The sequence below is a fragment of the Dermacentor andersoni genome, chromosome 6 (genome assembly GCF_023375885.2).
Source record: "Dermacentor andersoni chromosome 6, qqDerAnde1_hic_scaffold, whole genome shotgun sequence".
NCBI classification, from domain to species: Eukaryota; Metazoa; Arthropoda; class Arachnida; order Ixodida; family Ixodidae; genus Dermacentor; species Dermacentor andersoni.
This window is the reverse complement of record NC_092819.1, coordinates 105,079,067-105,100,293: the sequence shown is the minus strand read 5'-3', so window position 1 is coordinate 105,100,293 and position 21,227 is coordinate 105,079,067. Positions and strand designations below refer to the sequence as shown.

General features: G+C 48.7%; 1 protein-coding gene across 1 annotated transcript in view; it reads left to right on the top strand.

Moving 5' to 3' along the window:
• Positions 1 to 21,227, top strand: part of LOC126522245 (membrane metallo-endopeptidase-like 1) — an 89,193-nt gene that overhangs the window by 18,904 nt on the left and 49,062 nt on the right. The window contains exons 2-3 of the mRNA XM_055066355.2: positions 11,670 to 11,848; positions 18,654 to 19,707. Of these exons, the coding sequence (XP_054922330.1) occupies positions 11,670 to 11,848; positions 18,654 to 19,707 (1,233 nt within the window). The remainder of the gene's footprint in view (positions 1 to 11,669; positions 11,849 to 18,653; positions 19,708 to 21,227) is intronic.

The following is a 21,227-nucleotide window of genomic DNA, read 5'->3' as shown; positions in this document are numbered from 1 at the left end:
GATGACCGGTGCTGTGGGAGCTTGGCCGCATGAGTGCCGTTAACAGGAGGCGGGGGGGGGGGGGGGATGTGTACGGGGCAGCACAGACGTTTTGGTGCTGGTGAATTCGAGCGGGAATTACCTGTCTGGGCGTCCTTTTCATCTTTTCGTCATGCCTTCAAGGCCATGGATATACACCAAGGGCAGGTTGACCTTCACGCGGTTTATGTTACACCCCGATATTTGAATGTTCCATGACTCCATTAGTAGTCTTTATCGCCAGTTCGTCCCTGTTTGAAATATTTGCGTTTCCTGGAAAGAATTTTCTGGTCGGCGTCTTGAGAGAGTTCAGCGATGATGCTGTATATACGATTGAATGTTCTGACGTCGTTCTCCCGTTGTCGGATTCTTTCTTTGAGATTTTTGGTTTCCCCGATGTACGACGCCGGAAAGTCGGCACAGCTTAATTGTAGACGACGCCTTGAGCAATTCACATACAGTTCACGTATGAGCGCGAAGAGAACGGATCGCTCCTATTCTTAAATGTACAAGTTACACGAACAGGCGACATTCTAAAATTTTCAGTCTACTATATTCCAAACCACACGGGCCGATACCTTGACTTCAAATCCGACCATCGGGCAAACCACAAGGTGCTGCTGTAAATTATTTATTCAAAAGAGCCGAAACTCATTCCTTATCAGAATCGGATCGAAAGAAAGAAAAAGAAACGGTTCTGAACGAACTTAAAAGGAATGGCTTGAAAGATGACTTCATTCGAAAAACAACGCGACAACAAAAAAGAAGAAACCAACTATGGGACCTTCATCCGTTGACTTCTCGCCAACCCCAGAAACGAGTGTCCGTCCCGTACATTAGAGGTACCAGCGAAGCGCTCAACCGAATGTTGAAAGAAGGCCTCAAAGTGGCGCACAAACCGATAAACTTTCAATACACTCCTCCCTAAAGCAAAAGTTAGTCCACCAAAAGAAAAAAGCCAGAGGCATCGTCTACAAGATCAGCTGTGCCGACTGTCTGGCATCGTACATCGGGGAAACCAAAAATCTAAAAGAACATTCAACCGTATACGCAGCGCCGTCGCCAAACTCTGAAGACGCCGACCACAAAATTCTTTCCAGGAAACCGAAATATTTCAAACTTGCACGAATTGGCGATAAAGACTACTAATGGAGTCACGGCATATTCAGAATTGCAGGGGTAACATAAACCGCGTGAAGGGCAACCTACCCTCGGTGTATTTCCATGGCCTTGGCGACATGACGAAAAGAAAAGGACGCCGAGCCAGGTAGATTACCGCTCGAGTTACCAACACCAAAACGTCTGCGCTGCCTTGTAACATCCCCCTGCCACCTCCCGTACGGTACTCTCACGGTGAAATTCCCCCAGCACCTGTCATCCCAGCAGAGCAGCGCCACTGGAGCCATCTCACCCCTTTTGCTTCCCCCCCTTCCCGTCTGTCAAGTGTCTCCCCACCTTCTGTTCCATACTCTCTCCTCCTTTTTTACAAAAAGACCCTTTAAAAGTTGCACACCGCTACCCCCAAAGAACAACCCCTGAAGAAGGAGCCGAATGGGCTCCGAAACGACGGGCTAATAAAATTTACTTATTTGGTTGGAGCCAGTCTGACAGTCCTACGAATTCACTGCCGCGTATGACCAATTCGCGTCGCCTTACCGCCTCGCTATCCTATGTCACGCCTAGTACACCTCGCAAAGAGCCCAACGAGGAAAAGGGAGAGGTGATTCCTTCAGACTCCAACTGAGTGTGCTACAGCAAGACAAGAAAATAGTGCACCAACTTGCCCATTAGGCAATAATTGCTGACCCAGCGAGCCGGGCACAATTGCCCCCTGCCTTTTGTTCACCTTCGCGCAGAACGTTCCTTTCTTTTCTTCCTCATCCGACGGCTCGGCTTTGATCTGACTGCAAACATTCGAAGCGACAAACGCGCCTTTCTAACTCTTTCACTGGGCTCCCCTCAGGCTTTAAAGGATTTCGCTTTATTCGGCCTCTGTGACGCCTCTTAGCACGCTTTTTGTCGCTCAGTTCCGAGGGTTCCGCTCTCATGTCGGGCTGACAGGCACTCATATCGTAGATGACGATTGCCATCTCAACCGCATAGTCTTAATGATTTGCGGTTAAATCATTCCTCTCCTTGTTACCTCGACTGGCGCATAGCCTAAAACGTTTCGGGACAACCATGCAGCTATTTTCCTCGGTGTAACGAAGCTCGTAAACATGGGAGTTGTCTACAAATGCAGTGCCCTGCGTACGCTGTTCTTTAGAACTCTTTTCTCACCGACTGAACTCTCTACTGGTGCTCTTGTCTAATGAGCCGGGATAAGATTGGACTTCCGCATGAGCTACTCTGGCTGCGTACTCGCTTCATAACTGTGCTAAATTGCCCCAGCTGGCCTAGTTGCTTCTCTAGCGTTCAACTCGCATCGTGCCACATATAGGTAGTGGGTCGAGGGAAAGAGTGGGTCGAGCCCAAAAGAACAAAGAAGAACGCGCTTCTCTTCCCAGCTGGCGAGCCAACTCTGACGGACGCGTTTTTCAGGAGCCAGTTCCTCTACGGTTTATTAGGCCCCCAAGAGCACATCTGAAGGCTCGTGACCAACTGGTCGAGGTGCTGGGTAGCCCTCACGGATGTTGCAAACCCCTCCAAGGATATGCACTACGAATCCAGTGCCAGTAGACACTCCCGTGCATCGAGCCAGTTGCAGGATGAGGGCACTAGCCCCGGAAGTCGTCGATGCTATGGTTCCCACCATTCAACAGGTATGACCAGCGCTTCCGCTCAACCCACCCCATCCGGTACGGAGAGGACGATGTTGAGTCGGTATACATTTGAGAGCCCATGGGTGCCGAAGACGTTCGATGACGCTGTGTGCGAAGACGTCGAAGACTGGCTGGTCGACTTCGAGCATGTGGCCGCCTTGAACAACTGGGACAACGCGGCAAATCTGTGACACGCCGACTTCTACCTGGAGGACGGCGCGCGTACATGGTTTCGGAACCGCAAGGAGCAACTGACGTCGTCGCACGAATTTTGTCGTCGGCTTCTGGGGACCTACACCCGTGCCGATCGCCACGAACGAGCGAAACGAGCGATTCAGGCTTCAGACCGGCGTCCAGTTGCCAAATGAAACTCTGACCACATTCATCGAAGACATGACGCGCCTCTTTAGACGAGCTGACCCAGAAATGACGGAGGAGAAGTTACGTCATTTGATGCGCGGGGTGAAGGAGCAACTCTTTGCTGGTCTCCGTGCGCAGCCCTCCGAAGACAGTCGTGGATCTCTTGTCCGAAGCCGTGACAATAGAAAGTATGCTTCTGTATCGGTCGAATCTGTATGAGCAGCAAATGAACAGCACGTCCACTGCTGACATTTTCATGATCATCGGAGGCAACAATGACTGTCTGTGAGAGCGCATACGCTGTCTAGTGCGCTTAGAGTTGGAAAAGGCCGTCGTCACACCAACACTGCACCTTACGGTAAGCTCCCTTACAAGTATTATCAAGGACGAGCTGCACCATGACCTCTGTGACAGCTTGCCTCCTGATAATTCGGCGGATGGACCTCCTGAATGCCTCCGAGCGACCTACGCGGAAGCCATAAGGCAGGCTACTTTCTCTCCGCCGCTGTTCGTTCGTGCTGCTCCTACAGTGTCACTTCAGCCGGCGCAACCGATGTCGTACTGCGAAGCTGGGTACACGCCGCCGCCCTTGGCTCATGCCGCTCCAGCTGCCCATCGACCGGAGCAACCGGTCCACTACGTCGACGATAGACGCACATCCCCTCGGAAGTCGGATGTTTGGCGCACAACCGATCGCCGGCCTCTGTGCTTCCACTGCGGTGAAGCTGACCACTTGTACCACCAGTGCCCATACCAGTGCCTCGGACTTCGCTGCTTTTCCGCATACTCGCCACCGCCCCGATACGGTCAGCGATCCCGGGACATTGAGGACTATCTCTCTCAGGAGCGCTTTCCACCGCCTGCCGGGCGGCAGTTGCGGTCACCGTCTCCGAGACGATTTTCACCTCCGCCCCACCGGTATTCTACCACGCGATCACCCAGTACCCACCAGGAAAACATTTTTGGGGGCGAGGTCGCTGACTGGCGAAGTGCTGAAGACCTCCGATCGAAGCAGACATGGACAGAACCCGATCCGACACCACCTGCAGTTGAACAGGATGACTGGCTTTCTTTATATATAGGAGTAACTGTTGACGGTTATGCCGTTAGTGCTTTAGTGGATACTGGCGCAGACTACTCTATATTAAGCGGGAAAATGGCAACGCAGCTGAAGGAAATAATCACGTCATGGTATATCTCGCAGATTCGGATGGCTGGAGGCCACGTCGTTAGCCTACTGTGCGCGTGCAGGACTAGAGTCGCAATGCAAGGGTCTACATTCGTAGCGTGTTGCCTTGTCTTACGCGAATGCTCCCGCGGGGTTATTCTTGACGTTGACTTCATGAGGGAATATGGCACTATTATTAATCTTCGAGAGCTTCGATCACAGTCCCAGCCCAGAAATCCCCAGCCCATTCCCAGAAATCGACGTGCAGGACAATCAACGGCGTGCCGACGTACTTCGTGTTTCTGGACTCAGTATAACGCTTCCTTCAACGAGCCAATGTCCTCGTCGATGTCACATGCTGTGGCTTACGCGGTGGCGAAGCAGTGGCCGAAACTAATTAAACTTGTGAAAAAGAAAGACGGAACGCTCCGTTTGTGTGTCGACCACCAGAAGTTTAACAACGTGACTAAAAAGTGTGTGTATCCGCTGCCGCGTATCCACGACTCGTTAGATAGAATACGGCATGCCCACTATTTTTCTACTCTCGATTTAAAATGCGGCTACTGGCAAATCGAGTTAGACGAACGAGACCGCTAGAAAACAGCTTTTGTGACTCCAGATGGTCTCTACGAATTTCGAGTCCTTCCTTTTGGCTTGTGGTCAGCTGCGGCTACATTCCAGCGAATGATGGACGCTGTCCTTGCTGGACTGAAGTGACAGACTTGTCTTGTGTACCTTGATGATGTGGTCGTATTTTCTGAAACTTTCGAGCAGCATCTTCACCGCCTGGAGAGTGTGCTAGAAGCCATCCGGATCGGCAGACTTCGCATTTAAGTCGGAAAAGTGCCACTTCGGTAATGAAGAGCTCGAATTCCTCGGGTATGTAATAAGCGTTAAAGGGGTCCAACCCGACCCAGACAAGCTCGCCGCTGTGGCCGCATTTCCAGCTCCTTCCGATAAGAAGGCCGTCGTGCGCTTCCTGGGCTTGTGCGCCTACTATCGCCGGTTTATGATGGGCTTATCGAAAATTGTGGAGCCTCTGACTCGCCTTACAATGGACGACACACCATTTGTCTGGCATAATGAGCAACAGGAAGCTTTTGCTGATATACGACAGCGCCGATAGTCAGCACCCGTTTTTGCACGTTTTGACGATGATGCCGATTCAGAGGTGCATACCGGCGCCAGGAGCATTGGCTTTGGCGCAGTGCTCGTCCAGCGTCAAGATGGAATGGAAATAGTTATAGCCTATGCCAGCTGCTGACTGTCCCGCGCCGAGGTAAATTATTCGACTATAGAGAAAGAGTACCTCGCAGTCGTTTGGGCGATTATCAAGTTTCGCTCCTACTTCTATGGCCGTCCCTTCAAAGTAGTGACGGACCACCATGCACTCTGTTGGTTGGCAAGCATGCGCGACTCTTCAGGATGACTGACAGGGTGAAGTTTGCGGCTACAGGAATCTGACGTCACTATGGATTATAAGTCTGGCCGTAAGCACGAAGACGCTGATACACTGTTCCGCGCACCCATTAATCCTGTCAGTCAGAAAACAGGGGATGATGATGGCTTCCTGGGTGCCATTAGTTGGTCGAACTTTATCAGACCGCAGTGTGACGACGCTGAGATTCGACTGATCATCGACCATTTAGAGGGCCGCGGCACAGCCACACCTCGCCATCTGTCCCGTTTGTTGACATCTTTCTGTCAACGAGACAACGTGCTGAATTCCCGTTCGAACAGCCGTGCTTATTTCCTGGGGGTTCCAAGACACATGCAAGTCGATATACTCTTCGCTTGCCGTGACTAACCCACATCTGGCCATTTAGGCTTTTCACGAACACTCGCTAGAGTAAGTGAGATGTACTATTGGCCGAGGACTTCGGCAAACGTTAAAATGTACGTTAAATGCTGTCGTGAATGCTAGCGCCGAAAGACAGCGTCCGTTCAGCCGGCTGGCTTCCTTCAGCCAATTGAAGCACCTCACACGCCTTTCGACCAAGTCGGCATGTAGATTCTAGGACCGTTTCCTCTTTCTGCTTGCGGCAACAAATACATGACCGTCGCGACTGATTATTTAACACGTTATGCTGAGATGCAGGCGATCCCAAGAGCCACGGCTTCAGAGGTAGCGTAATTCTTCATGCGCCACATCGTACTGCGTTACGGTGCTCCCTCCACTGTCATAACAGACAGAGGGACAGCATTCACAGACCAACTTTTGCATGAAGTTTTTGAATTAAGCAACGCCAGGCATCGAACGACGACCGCGTATCATTCACAGACCAACGAACTTGCCGAGCGACTGAATAAGACGATCACAGACATGATCTATATGTACGTACATCGACGTTCAACACAAAACATGGGATCGGATCTTGCCTTACATGACCTTCGCGTATAACACGGCCGTGCAAGAGACGACGCGATTAATATCATTTCGCCTTCTTTACAGTCGCGATGTCCAGACGATACTGGGTGCTATGCTGCTGGGTTAAGACGCTGACCACTTGACAACTGACGCCTATGAATTTGCTGAGCGTACCGAGGAATTTCGGCTGCTCTCGCGGCTGCACACAGGCCAGCAGCAGCAGGCAGACGCACGACGCTACACATCAGCCGCAGGGACGTGTCCGAGACCACCGGAGACCAAGTTTGGGTGTGGACTCCTGTTCAACGCCGTCGCCTCTGTGAAAAGTTGCTGAGCCGGTATTTTGGTCCGTATAAAGTACTACGCCGCGTCAGCGATATTAACTATGAAGTGGTCCCGGACACAAGATCGCAGACACGGACCCGGACACAAAGACAACCGAGCTCGGACATAGTTCATGTTGTCCGCCATGGAGCCGTACAGAGCGCGTTCATAATTTTCTCTAATTCACACTTCTTTGTTTCTGCTTTTCATTTGTCTTCGTGCGTTTGCCTTTCTGTTCATTGTCTGTGCCAGCGGCACGTTTTAGAAATAGGTTGCCGAAGTATTCAAAGTATTCCTCATCACTGTTGCTTTCTCAAACTGCTCTACGAATTTCAGCTTCTCACCTTGTCTTCCTCTACCTCTACGTCGCAGTGTTGCAACAAGCTAGCCTTCGTCGAACTCATTAGGTCCATGGCCGCTACGTTAGGCTTTGGTTCAGTTATTCTATAATACTTGGTGCGAAACAAGCTAAATTGCAGTGCAGGTAAAAAAACTATCAGCGGTTTAATTCTGTTTTCCCAGGTGAATTTGAAGCCCGGCAAATATAGCATAAGCCAAACGCTTATCAAATGAAGTACCACCATATCCCCAAGTTATCCTCCACCGTATTGAATTAACTGCAAGAAGTCGTAAATCCATAGTCGCCTTCTATTGATTAGAATTAGGTGGATCTCGACATCTGCATTACTCCCACACAAGTATGAGGTCTGGCTTGAGTAGTTGGTTCGAATGTATGCTTAAGGCTGCTTTCTGCTGCGACACGCTAAAACCACAGCATCATTATAGGCTGTCGCATACGCTATGTTGGCTTTTAGTAAGCTTAGGATAAACGATCCGATCACTCTAAAGCGCAAAGCCAGGCACTCACCGTGTACCATGCAGTCATGATGCGCTGCGTTCACTCAGGCGATCGCGAACCAGATGGAGATTGGCGTTGGCTGTAGGTTCCATCTCACCCCTGATATGAGGTCGCTCGTGAATCATATTTTGGCTGCACGATCCATCTCAACGCTGTTTTCCAGTTGTTGCTGCTTGAGGTAGTGTTAGGCCATGAATCCTTCTAGCCCAGAGATGTGTACGTTCGATAGTCCGAGTGAAATATAAAAGGTTCATGTTACAATATTTGCACTGGCTCCAGATTGAGAAGCCCCCTCTATATAGGAGCATTTTAAATGTCTGAACTCACTACACATCAGCTCACACATCTCAGGACTCGTCAGGACACCGTCGCTGCATGAAAAGCATCCGCTTTTAAAGCTGTCGTCTTCCCAAAGTTACTAGACTGAGGTGCATGCTGTCTGTCTCGGCCAATTATAATCGTCGAATCGTCCGCAAAATCTTTCCGCTGTTGCTCGGTCGCCCCCGTAGGGAAGGCAACCGCATGTCAATTTGGGCAACCGAAGTAGACACAGTTCCAACGGAAGTTTTCGACGTTGGTCCACTTCATCAATTAGTGTGCTCCCTGTGACGGTAAGCTCGTCAGGGTCAGGATAGTGGCCTTCGCGGTAGTAACCACTTCAACGGAGGACGGCGCTTGTCGTCGCCTCGAAGTGGGCGCCTTTGCTTGCGCGTCACAGTCTATGTCGGTTCGCCTTCTGGGCCCGCTGATGAAAGAACTGCCTCTGTATTAAAGCGAAGGTTTGTTTGCATCTTCTCCAGACTTTCCAGGCTCTGCTGCTGCTTTGCTTGTCTTGACGTGCATGCCGCTGGGTTTCTTGCAACACCACCAGATCGCACTCGCCTCCTGCTCCTGTGTGTGTGTGCGTGCGCGTTGTTTGGTTTCTTGCCCCGCTACCAGATGGTGCTTGCCTTCACGTATCCGGGCTGACACCGCAGCCGCAGCATTTCACTCTTTGTGCATATGGAACAGGCAGTGCTTTCTTTTCTGTGCTACAGAAATGCAGGTGCTGGGCTGGGGAAGTCCCGTGCTTGGCTGTGATATTTTAAACGTTACAATCGTCCATAGCGCGAAGGGAGCGCTTGGAGCTGGCGTCTCAACAGCGCGCTGGCCACGTATGGAGAAGCATGACGTAAATACGCGCCAACAAAATGGCTACAAAACGTGCAATCACCCTCGAGGATACCCAGGCTCGAAAGAAGCGCCGCGCGTAACAGGAGCGTCCTCACTGCGCAGAAAAACGCGGTGCAGACCGCGAATCTATGCACACAATGTATACATACAATTAAAATATTTTTGTGAGTTACGTACAGCGTCATAATTCAATTAAAGTTTAGCACTTCTGCCAAGATGGAATGTGCCATGTGAGACAGTGATAATGCTCAACCCTCTCAGACATTATGCACAATGACGCACAAGGGCTCGGGCAAACAGGTCTCCCTGTGTGTTCTGTAGAATATGCCGAGAAATACCAGTTGTAGACGCAAATTAACGTTTAACTTGAACTCACCACTCTCGTAATAGACTGATCGCTGAAGAAGTTACACATTCGGCCACCAACATCACCGCTAATTTTCGTTAATCAAAGCAAACAGCACACAAAGGTTTGATTACATCGATTACCACAGTGCGTGGGATCCGCATATTTTCTCCACTCTTTCTTCCCGCTTCCTCGCGATATCTTGTCGCCTACGTGTTGTCTTAATCTTCAAGTCGTTTCTGCAGCTCATTGATTTGCTGCGTCAAGATGGTCAAGGTGTTCTTATGGCAGAAGTACGGATCCGAGACTACCACGTTGTTGTTTAGCTTCCAGCACCGAGGGCACAAGAAGTTACATCAGTCCAACTAAGTCTCTGCTTGATTTGGCTTCAACTGTTGCTTTGGCTTGACATCTTGCTTTGGCTTCTAATACGACTAATGCTTCGGCTTTTCTGCTGCTGCGTGAAGTATGCACTCTCAAGGGTCCAGTCTCATTGCCGGCGCGTTGTTGCCAGCCTTTCTTTGGATTCATGGTCGTCTTTTCTTTGCGCACTGGCTTCGTTCCTTCTTTAATTCCTAAGGTGGAGCCGATATGAGTTTCGTGCATTTATTTCTTGCCATCTCATGTGGAATGCCGCGCACCTTGCATTTGAGTTCTCAGTAGTGTCCACCTTTGGGGTGCTTGGTATCGCGCTTACTGCCAATGTTGTTCTTGTTGGGACCGTCAACTTGTCGGTGTCCTATTTCCTTGGAGGCCCGTCAGTATTAAACAGCCTTGCAAAAGAGATTGCATCTAATACATTCGCAGGTGACCATAGCGTAGAAAGGCATATGCGGGTCCTCAAACGTGGTGATGACCACTGAAGACAACCTTCCAAGCATTCTTGCATGGAGTATCACACACTTGTCGTTTGCCTTCAGTGACCTTATGAGTTCCTGTTCCGTTGTTCTCGGGTGACTCCTGTGCACAACTCCTCTCAACGTGCCTGGGATACGCTTCATGCACGGTACAATCTGGTAGATTCTGGGATTCAGCTGGGTACTGTTTACTCCCGCTAGTTTGCATACGAGATCGGGGCTGAGTGTGCTTGCTAGAATAAGGTTCCCACTCGGTTCGGATGAGGGTGATCTTACAGAAGTCGTAAAAGGTCATGGCACGCGCCTGGGCCATTCCTTTCTCAATGTCCTGCCGTGCCAGCTGTGCGGATTTTATGCTGGTATGGTCTCTATATGACTTGTAGTAGTCCTCCGATAGGGGTGGCGACGGTTTGAGGACAGGGTTCTTATCCTCCTTGACCTGAGGCGCGCTCGAGCGGATCTTGTCGCTGTGCGGATCTTTCGGGTGCAGTAGCTGTTATGTTCTTCGGAATAATTATTTCTTGGTAACTGATTTCTGCGGTGCCGTACTATCTATTCTGCGGCCTGTATTTTATTTGAGTGCCTGTTGTCGTACTTCCCCGACTCATTTTGATTTTGTTTCTTACTTTCGCGCTATCTGAACTTCGTTCTCGTTAACTCTAGTACGCATAAATAAATACGCAGATAAATGGAGAGGAAAATGGCACCACATAGCTCAAATATTAAGAGCATCGCACGTGTAGTGCGAAGACTTCGGTTCTTTGCCCACCTGCGGCCGGCTGTTTTTTCGTCCACTTTCATTTTCATTCATTTACAATTTGTACAATTTCAATGAACTGAACAAGTGATTCTTCCCTGCTTTCCTTGTGCTGCTGGCTTTATATGGCTGTGATGTAGATAAACCGGGTCCAATATTTCTGTTTCTTCTTATACATATTGTATATATGTGGGAAGCAGACTGGGAATGGAATTTTCTGTGAGTGTTTAATAAGTTACTCGCACTAAATGGTTGTCAATATATAGAATATATCTACACAATGGATCATATGAGTGTTTGGTGTTGGCCGTGGGAAGGTAATAATGAACAACTAGCTTTTTGGTTTGTCACTGACGAAACCTATCATATGCTGTAGCTGCATTGGAAGTTACACTTACCAGAACTGTGAAAGAATGCAGTCATGATAATGCCCACTTTAAAACAAATCTAATTTACTCATGTTTGGAGTGCACATATCGAGAAATGGTACAAGGGTTGAGATTTCTAGCAAATGGGTATGCTTTGGGGACGGCCTTCCACCCCCGCCTCCCGGACGCGATCAAGAAAATTTAGAGGGAAGGGGGATGGCAGGGGTTGTGAGTCAGAGCTCCCATAGTCAGCACCTATACCCCAGCTAGCTACAGTAACGAGTGTATGAATTCTTGACTTCTTTCCAGGACACTACTGCAAGGACACGTGGTCATGTTGCACCCCCGGGGTATCAGCCAGTTCACGGCGTAGTGCTGCTTGCCGTGGTGCTCTGCGTGGTGCTTGTGGTGATAATTACCTACTTGAGGCCGAGAACAGCCCAAGACGTGAAGGGACTGTGCCGAACGCCTTCGTGTTATGCGTACTGGTAAGACCATCAGCCTGATTTATGCTCACCGCATGATGACCACCTCTTCCAAAGATCTCCACTTATGCCTTTTGGACATTAGGGTAACCCATGCTACTACTTCATCTCACCCTGAACCGATTACTTACGCTGGCTCAACTGCTTACATTTACCACTGGCATCCATCCGCTGTTATAATGAACCCCCTCATAGCTCACATGACCGACCCCCACAATCTTATTTACTCTTTGTTACTGCAACTAGAATGTAATTTGAACTCAGCTTGCTCTATGATCGATACTGTCACCTTTTTGTTTTTCTTTCAGTGGTATTCTTACTTATTCTACCACTGGCTGCGCGATAAGGTTCCTTCATTGCTCTCGAAATTTTGGCGCCACCCGAGCGGTAGTTTAGTGGCTGGGATGTACTGATACTGAACATAAGGTCTCGTGTTTGGTTACTAGCGTGTCGGCAGTTCGATGGGCATGCAATATAAATAAAAAAAAAACAAAGACGAACTCTGCCTTGTTGGAAAATGGCCCACTGTAGACATAGCGGAAGCCAGCACTCAGCATCATAGAGGATTGTTGCAGTGTACCGGGTGTTAGTCATGGTGGGTAATGGGCATGCGAGTATAGCGGTCACAGTGTGTTTCAGGGAAACGCATTGGCGTGCAGCGATGAGGCGGGACTGTTAGAATTGCAGGGCGGCGGCGCATGCTAAATGTAGCTGATGAGCCCACATTGTAATTGTTTGTGAGACACTAAGCCTGGGGTAGACCAAGCGACATTCACCTGTTCAACATTCACCTTGTTATAAGCGATTAGGCGTAGTGTACCGATTTTGAGCTAAAAAAATCACTCCTGGTAAAGCTTCTAGGAATCTAACCTTTCCAGTAACAGGCTGATAACGGTAAGTGAAGTGATTAACTTCGCACTGAGCATCTGACACTCGATGCCTGGGTTGTACATGTTATGAAAGCTAGAAACCAGTATGGAGAAAGATAGCGCGTGCATAAAAATCAAGGAAGATAGGCAGTTTTGCTGGTTCAAAAAATTCGACATGCTTGGTACCTAAGCATTGAGTCTGGCAAACATGCATGTACAAGCACTACTTCCAATATGTCATTTTCTTGCTTTGTTATCTATTTATTTATTACTTACTGCCCCAGAGCGACCTTAGCGTTTTTTTGTCACTTTGCAAACCCATTTCACGTGCCACTTAACTACAAGAAAGAATTAAAATATTTGCGGCAGGCTGCCCGTTAGTGGTCTTATGGTAGCTCTGCCGTTGTATGGGTGGCAATACAGAAAGACTGAAAATAACGAAGAAAAGTTATATGTCTCAGTTCCGCACACTGATCTTTTTGTGCACTATGCATATATTCGAGTGCTGAGCGGATGTGTGTCTAATAGGCAACACTTCAACACTAAAATGGGTAGCTTAGTGAAGGGCTCCTAAATTATTTGAGCACCAGAATTTCCGTGGATTTTCAAACACGCAAAAGTGACACCAACGATTGGGGTGCGCAAACGAAAACAAAAACAAAAGAGACTGGACAATAATATGAAACATGTGCGCTGGCACTCGCAGTATCTGGTCTTGCCCATGTGTCTTTTCGCGCAGGTACGAGTAATAATATATATATATATATATATATATATATATATATATATATATGTGTGTAGGAATGAGAAGAGTGAGGGGACAGATCGGTGCATGTGTCTGCGCTCCGTGCAGAGCCAGTGCAGTCCGCGTGGCCGCTCATTGAAAGCAGACAAGAGCGCTTGGAGATATAAAGGAAAGGGCGGCTTCCTGTCACATGTGAAATTTTCTGCTCATCAACGGTCCTTTGCATTGAAAAAATAAAATATAATTGGGGTGAGCATGTGACCATCGCAGAGAAGCCAGCCTTGTGTTTGTGTGCAGCATGTAAAAGGCCAGCGGCGTGCTCACCTTCAACCTTCAGAATTAAATGAACGCGTCCATCTCATAGGAAGCTGTTTAAGAAATAAACAAGAAAGCAATCTCTTTCTTCCCGAAGACAGCGTTTATTTGAGTCCATGCAGTTTACTGGTTTATGGTGCGACTTGCCAAAGCATGCGACGCACGAACGCAAGAATGACTTGGGGCTCTGCAGCCCTCATCGATCAAGACTACTCCCAGCGAAGTTCGGTTAACCACATGCAGCTTTGATGCACGCGAACAATCAAGCTGATGATAGGAAGCCATGCTTCCGCGCGGCGAATCGGAAACTGCGCCGGTTCGTTGTGCCCGAGGCTGCGCAGGCTGCAATGTTGTTCCGCTGAGCATAGCCACATGTTCTCGTGCTCGCCACAGCTCTGCTCATCGCTATACCAACAAGCTCAGTTTGTAACCTTCCTGCGACGGCAACAGCCACCAAGTATGGCTTTCGCAGCGGGAGTAGCTGCTCCTCCATTTGCACCTTGAAAGACATTCACCATGCAATAATTTGATTATGAGTTGTGCTAAAAGGCCAACGTTACTCTTCGCAACTTTCACCTTCTCCGGTGCACCAGGTCTTTTGTTTCCTTTTTACCCGTGCTGTGGCATGCCTGTCTGTCATGTCACTCAGCTCTATTTTGTGGCGCGACAGCACGCTACAGTGGTTTTCATCTGATGAATTCATTACATAATTATATTTATCAAAACGAAATGATTATCAGGCCAGGTCATCTTTACCTGCGCATTTTCATATCACAGTTTTATGGCGGCGTCTTCCTATACATGTGAACTTGAAAGGCAGCCGCACACTTATTTACATAATAGAAAAATTAGTAGCCTTATGGAGCCTTAGCAACCAGCACACACATAATACATATGAAAGAGGCCATAGCACAGTCAGCTTGAAGTTCAATTTTCAAAACAGTTATTTGTGCGGGCTAATTGGCGGCCTTCTGCTTTCAACACCCTCTGAATATCAGTTGCAATATGCAGGTTCTGCAACGGCCTGCATGCAATGTGTAGCGGTGCTGAAGACTTATTTCTGAGGCCGCTTCACAATCACCAGGAGTGAAGCTGCCTACCTATACACAAAGCCTAAACAACACATTGATTCTAGAGTGGATTATTCGCAACAATAGTGCACACGCGGTATTTACAGGAGAAGTGATCGTATTATTGCTATAGCCATTGTATGGACACTGCAGGGACATATTTTCCGTCGCCGTGATGCTCCCTATAAAGCCCAAAAGTGGGCAACAATGTCGTCGCGCCTCGTATGCTGTATGTGCGAGTGAAAGCGCGCGAGGGAAACGAGCGATGGCGGCTATATCAGGCGCACGCGGAGGATATTAATGAATGAATAAAACTTTATGTGAAAGGGCAGTTCGTCCTGAGAAAGCGGTGAGGTAACGCGCCGTCTTCCGTCGCGCGAAAGGCTGAGGGAAATGGGAGGAAGGGAGAGGGGGCGTGACGCGGGGAGGCAGTGCGAGAGGGAGAAGGGCAACTTGGACCCCGCAAGCAACTCCGCACTTTATACGGCCGTGTGCGCTCGCGGGCGCCGTATCTGGAAAGGGATCAGCAGACGGCTCGTACCATTGTCTGCAGGTCTGTTTTTCAGTGTAGTGTTACCATGTGTCACACATGGAGAATGGGTAACACATCGCGTGGTCATGATTAACCAACATGTAAAAGCGAAACGAAAGTTGAAAGTACAAAAGAGGCGAGGAAAAAAATTATCTCTTTCTAGGCACAGGTGGAAAAGTGAAGCGCACGTAGGTCGTCGCTCAGGTAGCTTCAACTCGTCAGAGGAATGTGCTACACCTTAACAAATTTGTGCAGCTGGCATTCGAGTACTTTCTGCAAATACACATTGCAAGTTTTCTATTCCTGGGAAAAATAAAGAACCATCGCTAACATATTGAAGCGAAATTTTCACCTGCGCGTAAGTTAGCATCACTGGACTGATGAACAACTGTCAACGTGTAGCTTAAGTTTTTTACTGCAGCGCAGAAATAAATGTGCCACGCGAAACCATAAGGATATTCACTAGAAAGAAACTGCGGAAGATCGGTGTTTCTTACTCTAGCTCTTTTGATAAGGATGGCTCTGGTTTCCTCTATAGTGATTGCAGAAAAAGTGTGCCTACCTCGCGTTCACTGGGAAATGGAAAACTTCGCTCTTCCTCCCCGAGTTGTCAAAGCACACAGCTAAGCAGCATGCCTAGTGCCCTTTCCTCGGTTTAAAATATTCCTCGGAATAAAATATTGAACGATACTGCATACAAACAAATATGCACGTGTATTGAAAGCCGAATGAGCTATCAGAATCACAGTCAAAGTGATAACAGTGAAGGCGCCACCCGTTGGCAAAAGAAATAAAGCGACTAAACACAAATGTATGACTCCGAAAAGTAAATTAGCAAAAGCACATTCTATTGCTACGCATAATTGCATCACTTTACTAATGTGTAGGTTGAAAAGATAGAGCCAAATAAGCAAAATGTAATAAGTTTTTCTTTGAATATCAGGGAAATGGCAACGCTTTAATGCCAATACCGAAACTAGCCCAACTGTGCACTCGTTGATATTAATTTGTCTATGACTCAGCCACCTACCTTGCGCAGACACAGTCAGTCGAAACAGTGAGATTAAGCGGGGTAGCAGCACAGCTGGGGCCAGCTTGTACAGCAACGTAGGATCGGGGTACTTAGGCAGCTACTTCGGCACAAGATGAGCCAGCCGGGACGTTAGTGTGGCAAGACCAGGCAAATGGCAGCACAATTCACAAACGGTTGGTATAGCAGGTGAAGGCTTGGAATTAAGGCTGAAAACAAACGAAATACCGATGAGAACGGACTGCGCGGCCGAAATGAATGCTCTTTATCAATCGTCGCTCCCCTTCGCTAATATTGTGCCCAGCTTAACATGGAACTCCGGTGATTTTTTTAGCATGTCAAGGTAACGGAATATTTAGGTTCCCGAGACCACCCTGTCACGCGTGGGATAGGAGAATTGTTACGCAAATTGGAAAATAATTTTAAATAGGCAAAACAGCGCAAAAACGAAACCGAAACCTGACCAAGCTGCCGTGCGAACCTCTTCGTGTGACATCACGAGGGTCTACACACAGGTAAAGGGGCGCAAGGCATGCCGGTCTCGCCCGCTGGCAGCAAAGAGTAGACGCTCGGCTGAATCGTCACTGCGCCGGACCTTCCGGTGACAATGTCAGCTGCACCAGCCCAGCTTTTCGAATCTGTCAAATATCGACAGTTATTATCCTGATGAATTCAATAGCCACGAATTTACGTTCGCATTCGACTGCCACCACGAGAGCCAGCGCCCACGCGCCACATATCGTGCTGCTTGATATTTTGGGTGTTTTACCCCTCCTGAGAGAAGCGCTTCACATGCTCACTGTAAGATGTGGAGCACGACTTTCCGTATTTGTATTCCACAAGAACGCCGCTGACAGTCGAAACCACCGAACGGTGCATTCGTTTACATCGGCAGGTGCAGCGACCACTCCTCGTTCGCTTGAGATATAATGCTAGCTGCTCATTGGTGACATCAATTAATGTCAGAACATATGAAAATAGACAGATATTGGGCAAGTAAGCACTGTTGCACCAGGATAAATCGCACTAATATGAGCTACCCCACACCTTCGAAAACACCGAGCGGGAGACGGTAGTACGGGAGCGTTGTTATGCTGCTTACTTGTCATTCTTCGTATTCTCTTCATGCACACAATATGTTCCGTAAAGTGGACGTAGGTGAAGACTTTGCGCGTATGATGGTTCATTTAGAGAACGCGTACCTTTCTCGCGTAAACGCCGATGCAAGTACAGTAACCGTTGGCAAGTGAACGAGGTGGTTGCTTACGCTGCTGTATCGAGAGGCCTCCGCTTGTTACCCATTTGAGATACGAGGCAAGCAGTGCATCTCGGCAGCTAAATAATGAGCCTGCAGGACGATACGTAAAGATTTAGGGAAGTGCTGATGAGTGCGGCGGGCAGCATTCTGTCGAAAACGGCAACGTACCGATGTCGATACAGCTCCGTGCCATCGCTTCTCGCTTTTTGTGTGTGCACCGTACGAAATGAGGAATGGTTTATTTCAAATCCGTATGGCCAAAACTGAACTACAAGAGGCGTTTTCCTCATCCTGCTGGCTTAATCAGCTTCAGGTTAGTCGCTCATGTCCGCCAGCAGCAGACACATGAACTACGCGACTGTGACATATAGGCTTAACCTAGGTTGAACGCGATCGACATCGGCTCAAACTGTGTGTTCGGATGGCGAGGGATGAAGTTCGTGCAGACCAGGTCTACAGGGAACGCAACTTCTCGCGACAGCAACTTCTCACGCCATGCACCACCTCAGGACCGTCGATTCCTTAACGCTCTCGGAACTGTCGTCTGAATAATCCCGGCATTCTCTGCATAGAACACTCCTGACAACATACACAATGTGGCTTGTAGCAATTAATTCATTTATAAAAATTCTGTGCAATTCTCAAAGTTGCTTTTTTTAGGACATGACAAAAGTGTAGAGAATTTCATCGATATCCGTTGACATCAAAAAATCGCCGGAGTTGCCTTTAAGGGTTGGTTAAAATTTGCCCTACCAATATTGTCAACAGATTGGGAGCTAGGAAAAAAAAATGTTTGAATAATATATACGGCCTTGCTTTTTCGCTAAAGCTACAAATGTCTATTGGACAGCACTGAAAGATTGCCCCATGAAAAATGATATACGTGATACTATTTATTCTGATAATTCTGATCTTTATTATGAACAGATCAGTGTCCATTCGTTTCTAGCGAGAGATAAGTGACGTGAATTTTTGTATTTACTCCGCAGGGATCGTTTGAGGAACCAGCTGGACGAAAGCATAGACCCATGCGACAACTTCACAGCGTATGTCTGTGGGAAGTGGAAGCCCGAGAGACGCTTCGGAGCGCTCTCACAGTCGTCCTTCTCAGAGATGGCTATGTGGTGGCGTACAAATTTCCGGGACATCGTACGGAAGGCCTCCATCGAGCTGCCGGTGGGGAGGAAAGTGGTCGCAATGTTCGAGAGCTGCATGACGCAGATGCGCTCTGATGTACCAACCTTTCTCTTATTTATGCGCGTTCATGGGTTGGCATTTCCGGGAGAAGCCAAGGAAAGGCCCCCTTTGGAAGTCCTATTTGATCTTGCGTTTAACTGGAACATAAATCTCTGGTTCAAACTGCAGCTGCTTCCGGGGACCATAGATGATCCACGGCGCCGCATTCTAATTACTACCAACGAATTCCTGACATACTGGCTCGCCATGCTCGGTCAAGTTCCAGCGAACAAGTTTGCGGCCCTTTACAATGCGATGGTTCGCATTTTCGGTGGTGACGAGGCAAACTTGGTCACAGAGGAGAAAGTCAAGAAGATCTATGAAATAATGTTATTCATAGTCAACAAGCTTGTGCGGGCCGGAACGCGCATGGCACGTTTTCCCGCTGTGTTTGCAGTGCGCAATTTGACTAGCTACACTAAACTCGTCACGGCCGAGCACGTGCACGACGTAATCAAGAAGACACTACGGATCGATCCACCCTTCAGTATTGATGAACTGCTACTCTTTAATGACATTGCGCTACTACATGCTATGCTCGGCATCATCAGCGCTTACAACGACACCACGTTGCTCCGTCATCTATCGTGCCTGTTCGTGTACGCATACGGAGCAGTTGCTCATCCCACTGCCGTTCTGAACACCTTATTTGGAAGCGCAGAGTGGGCGAAGGAAGTGCAACCTCGCTACTGTGCTGTGCAAGTCGAGGCCAGTTACAAGCTCCTGGCGGCTGCTTTGGCTTCCGTGGCAGTTTTCTCGCCAGAGGAACGCCGTACCATCGATGAACACCTTGAAGGAATAAAACAGGTGGGTTGTGCGTGAATATATGTGTGCTGTGCTATACGGCGACTTACCAGTCTGACCGATTTTAATTTATTGGACCGCAATCGTAGCGTGCAGCTATGGTGGTTGCGAGATTTAAGAATGCAGGTTCCGGAATACTGGTTGCTGTCAAGCTAACGGTCGCTTGTTCGCGTACATAATGTCGCGTGGTACTGACGTATAAAGAACACAGTAGTAATACTGTGAAAGACGAAACTAAGTTTAATTGGGCGAACCTGTGCCCACAAGAACAGGCTGCACTTAATGAATGGCGACGGCAGCGAACACAGTAGGCGTTCGTCAAAATCTGATCAGCGGGTCAAGCGCGTGGGCTTTTATACATCAGTCGTCGAATGTTCCAGACTAATCGCTCGGACCCGCGTGTCTTCCACAGAGTTCTAGACTATTCGCGTCGCGCATACATGCAATCAGATTACACAAGATTTGGTTACAGACAGCGAATCGATCCATCGATAACATTCCAGAAACTTCCAATACATGCAGGCGATAACATTTGCGATAACATTTGTTAGGCGGTGTAACGTGGTCGCCCGATAAAGATAAACAAGTACACATGTCAATACGCCCCTCTTAATAAGAATCAAACCCATGCTGCAAACAAACGAAAGTAACAAACAAGAACACCCGTAGCAAAGGAACAACAAAATAAGCAAGTTCGTCAGCGTGCATAAAAGGGCTTAAGACGCACCACATGAACCACATCAGATTGTTTGTGGCGCCACTGCGAATGCGAAATGCCGTCTGGCACGACCTTATAGTCTAGTTCGCCAATACGTCGGAAGATCTTGTAGGGTCCGAATTGGCGTCGCAGCAGTTTCTCACTGAGCCCTCGTCGTCGCATCGGGGTGCAAACCCAAAAACGGTCGCCGGGCTGGTACTCGGCGTACCCTCGTCGGAGGTTGTAGTGTCGGCTGTCGGCACGCTGCTGGTTCTTGAATCGCAAGCGGGCGAGCTGTCGGGCGTCGCCGCGCTGGAGATAGGTGGCGACATCAAGATTCTCTTCGTCGGCGACGTGCGGCAGCATGGCTAGAGTCGTCGTCGGGTTCGTGCCGTAAACAAGCTTGAACACGTGGTGATCTGTGTTGTTTCTTGCACTGCCGTGTTGTAAGTGAAGGTTACGTACGGCAGGACGGTATCCCAGGTCTCGTGTTCGACGTCAACATACATTGCTAGCATGTGGGTGAGGGTCTTATTCAGGCTCTCCGTAAGACAATTCGTCTGTGGGTGGTTGGCAGTTGTCCTCTCGTGCCTTGTCTGACTGTACTGCAGAATGGCTTGGGTGAGATCCGCTGTGAGGGCCGTCCCTCTGTCGGTGATGGCGACTTCTGGGGCACCATCTCGCAGCACGATGTTGTGGACGAAAAATTTCGTCACTCCGGCTGCGCTACCTTTCGGCAGAGCTTTCGTTTCACCGAAGTGGATGAGGTAGTCCGTCGCTACGACGATCCACCTATTTCCGGTTGTTGACGTCGGAAAGGGTCCCA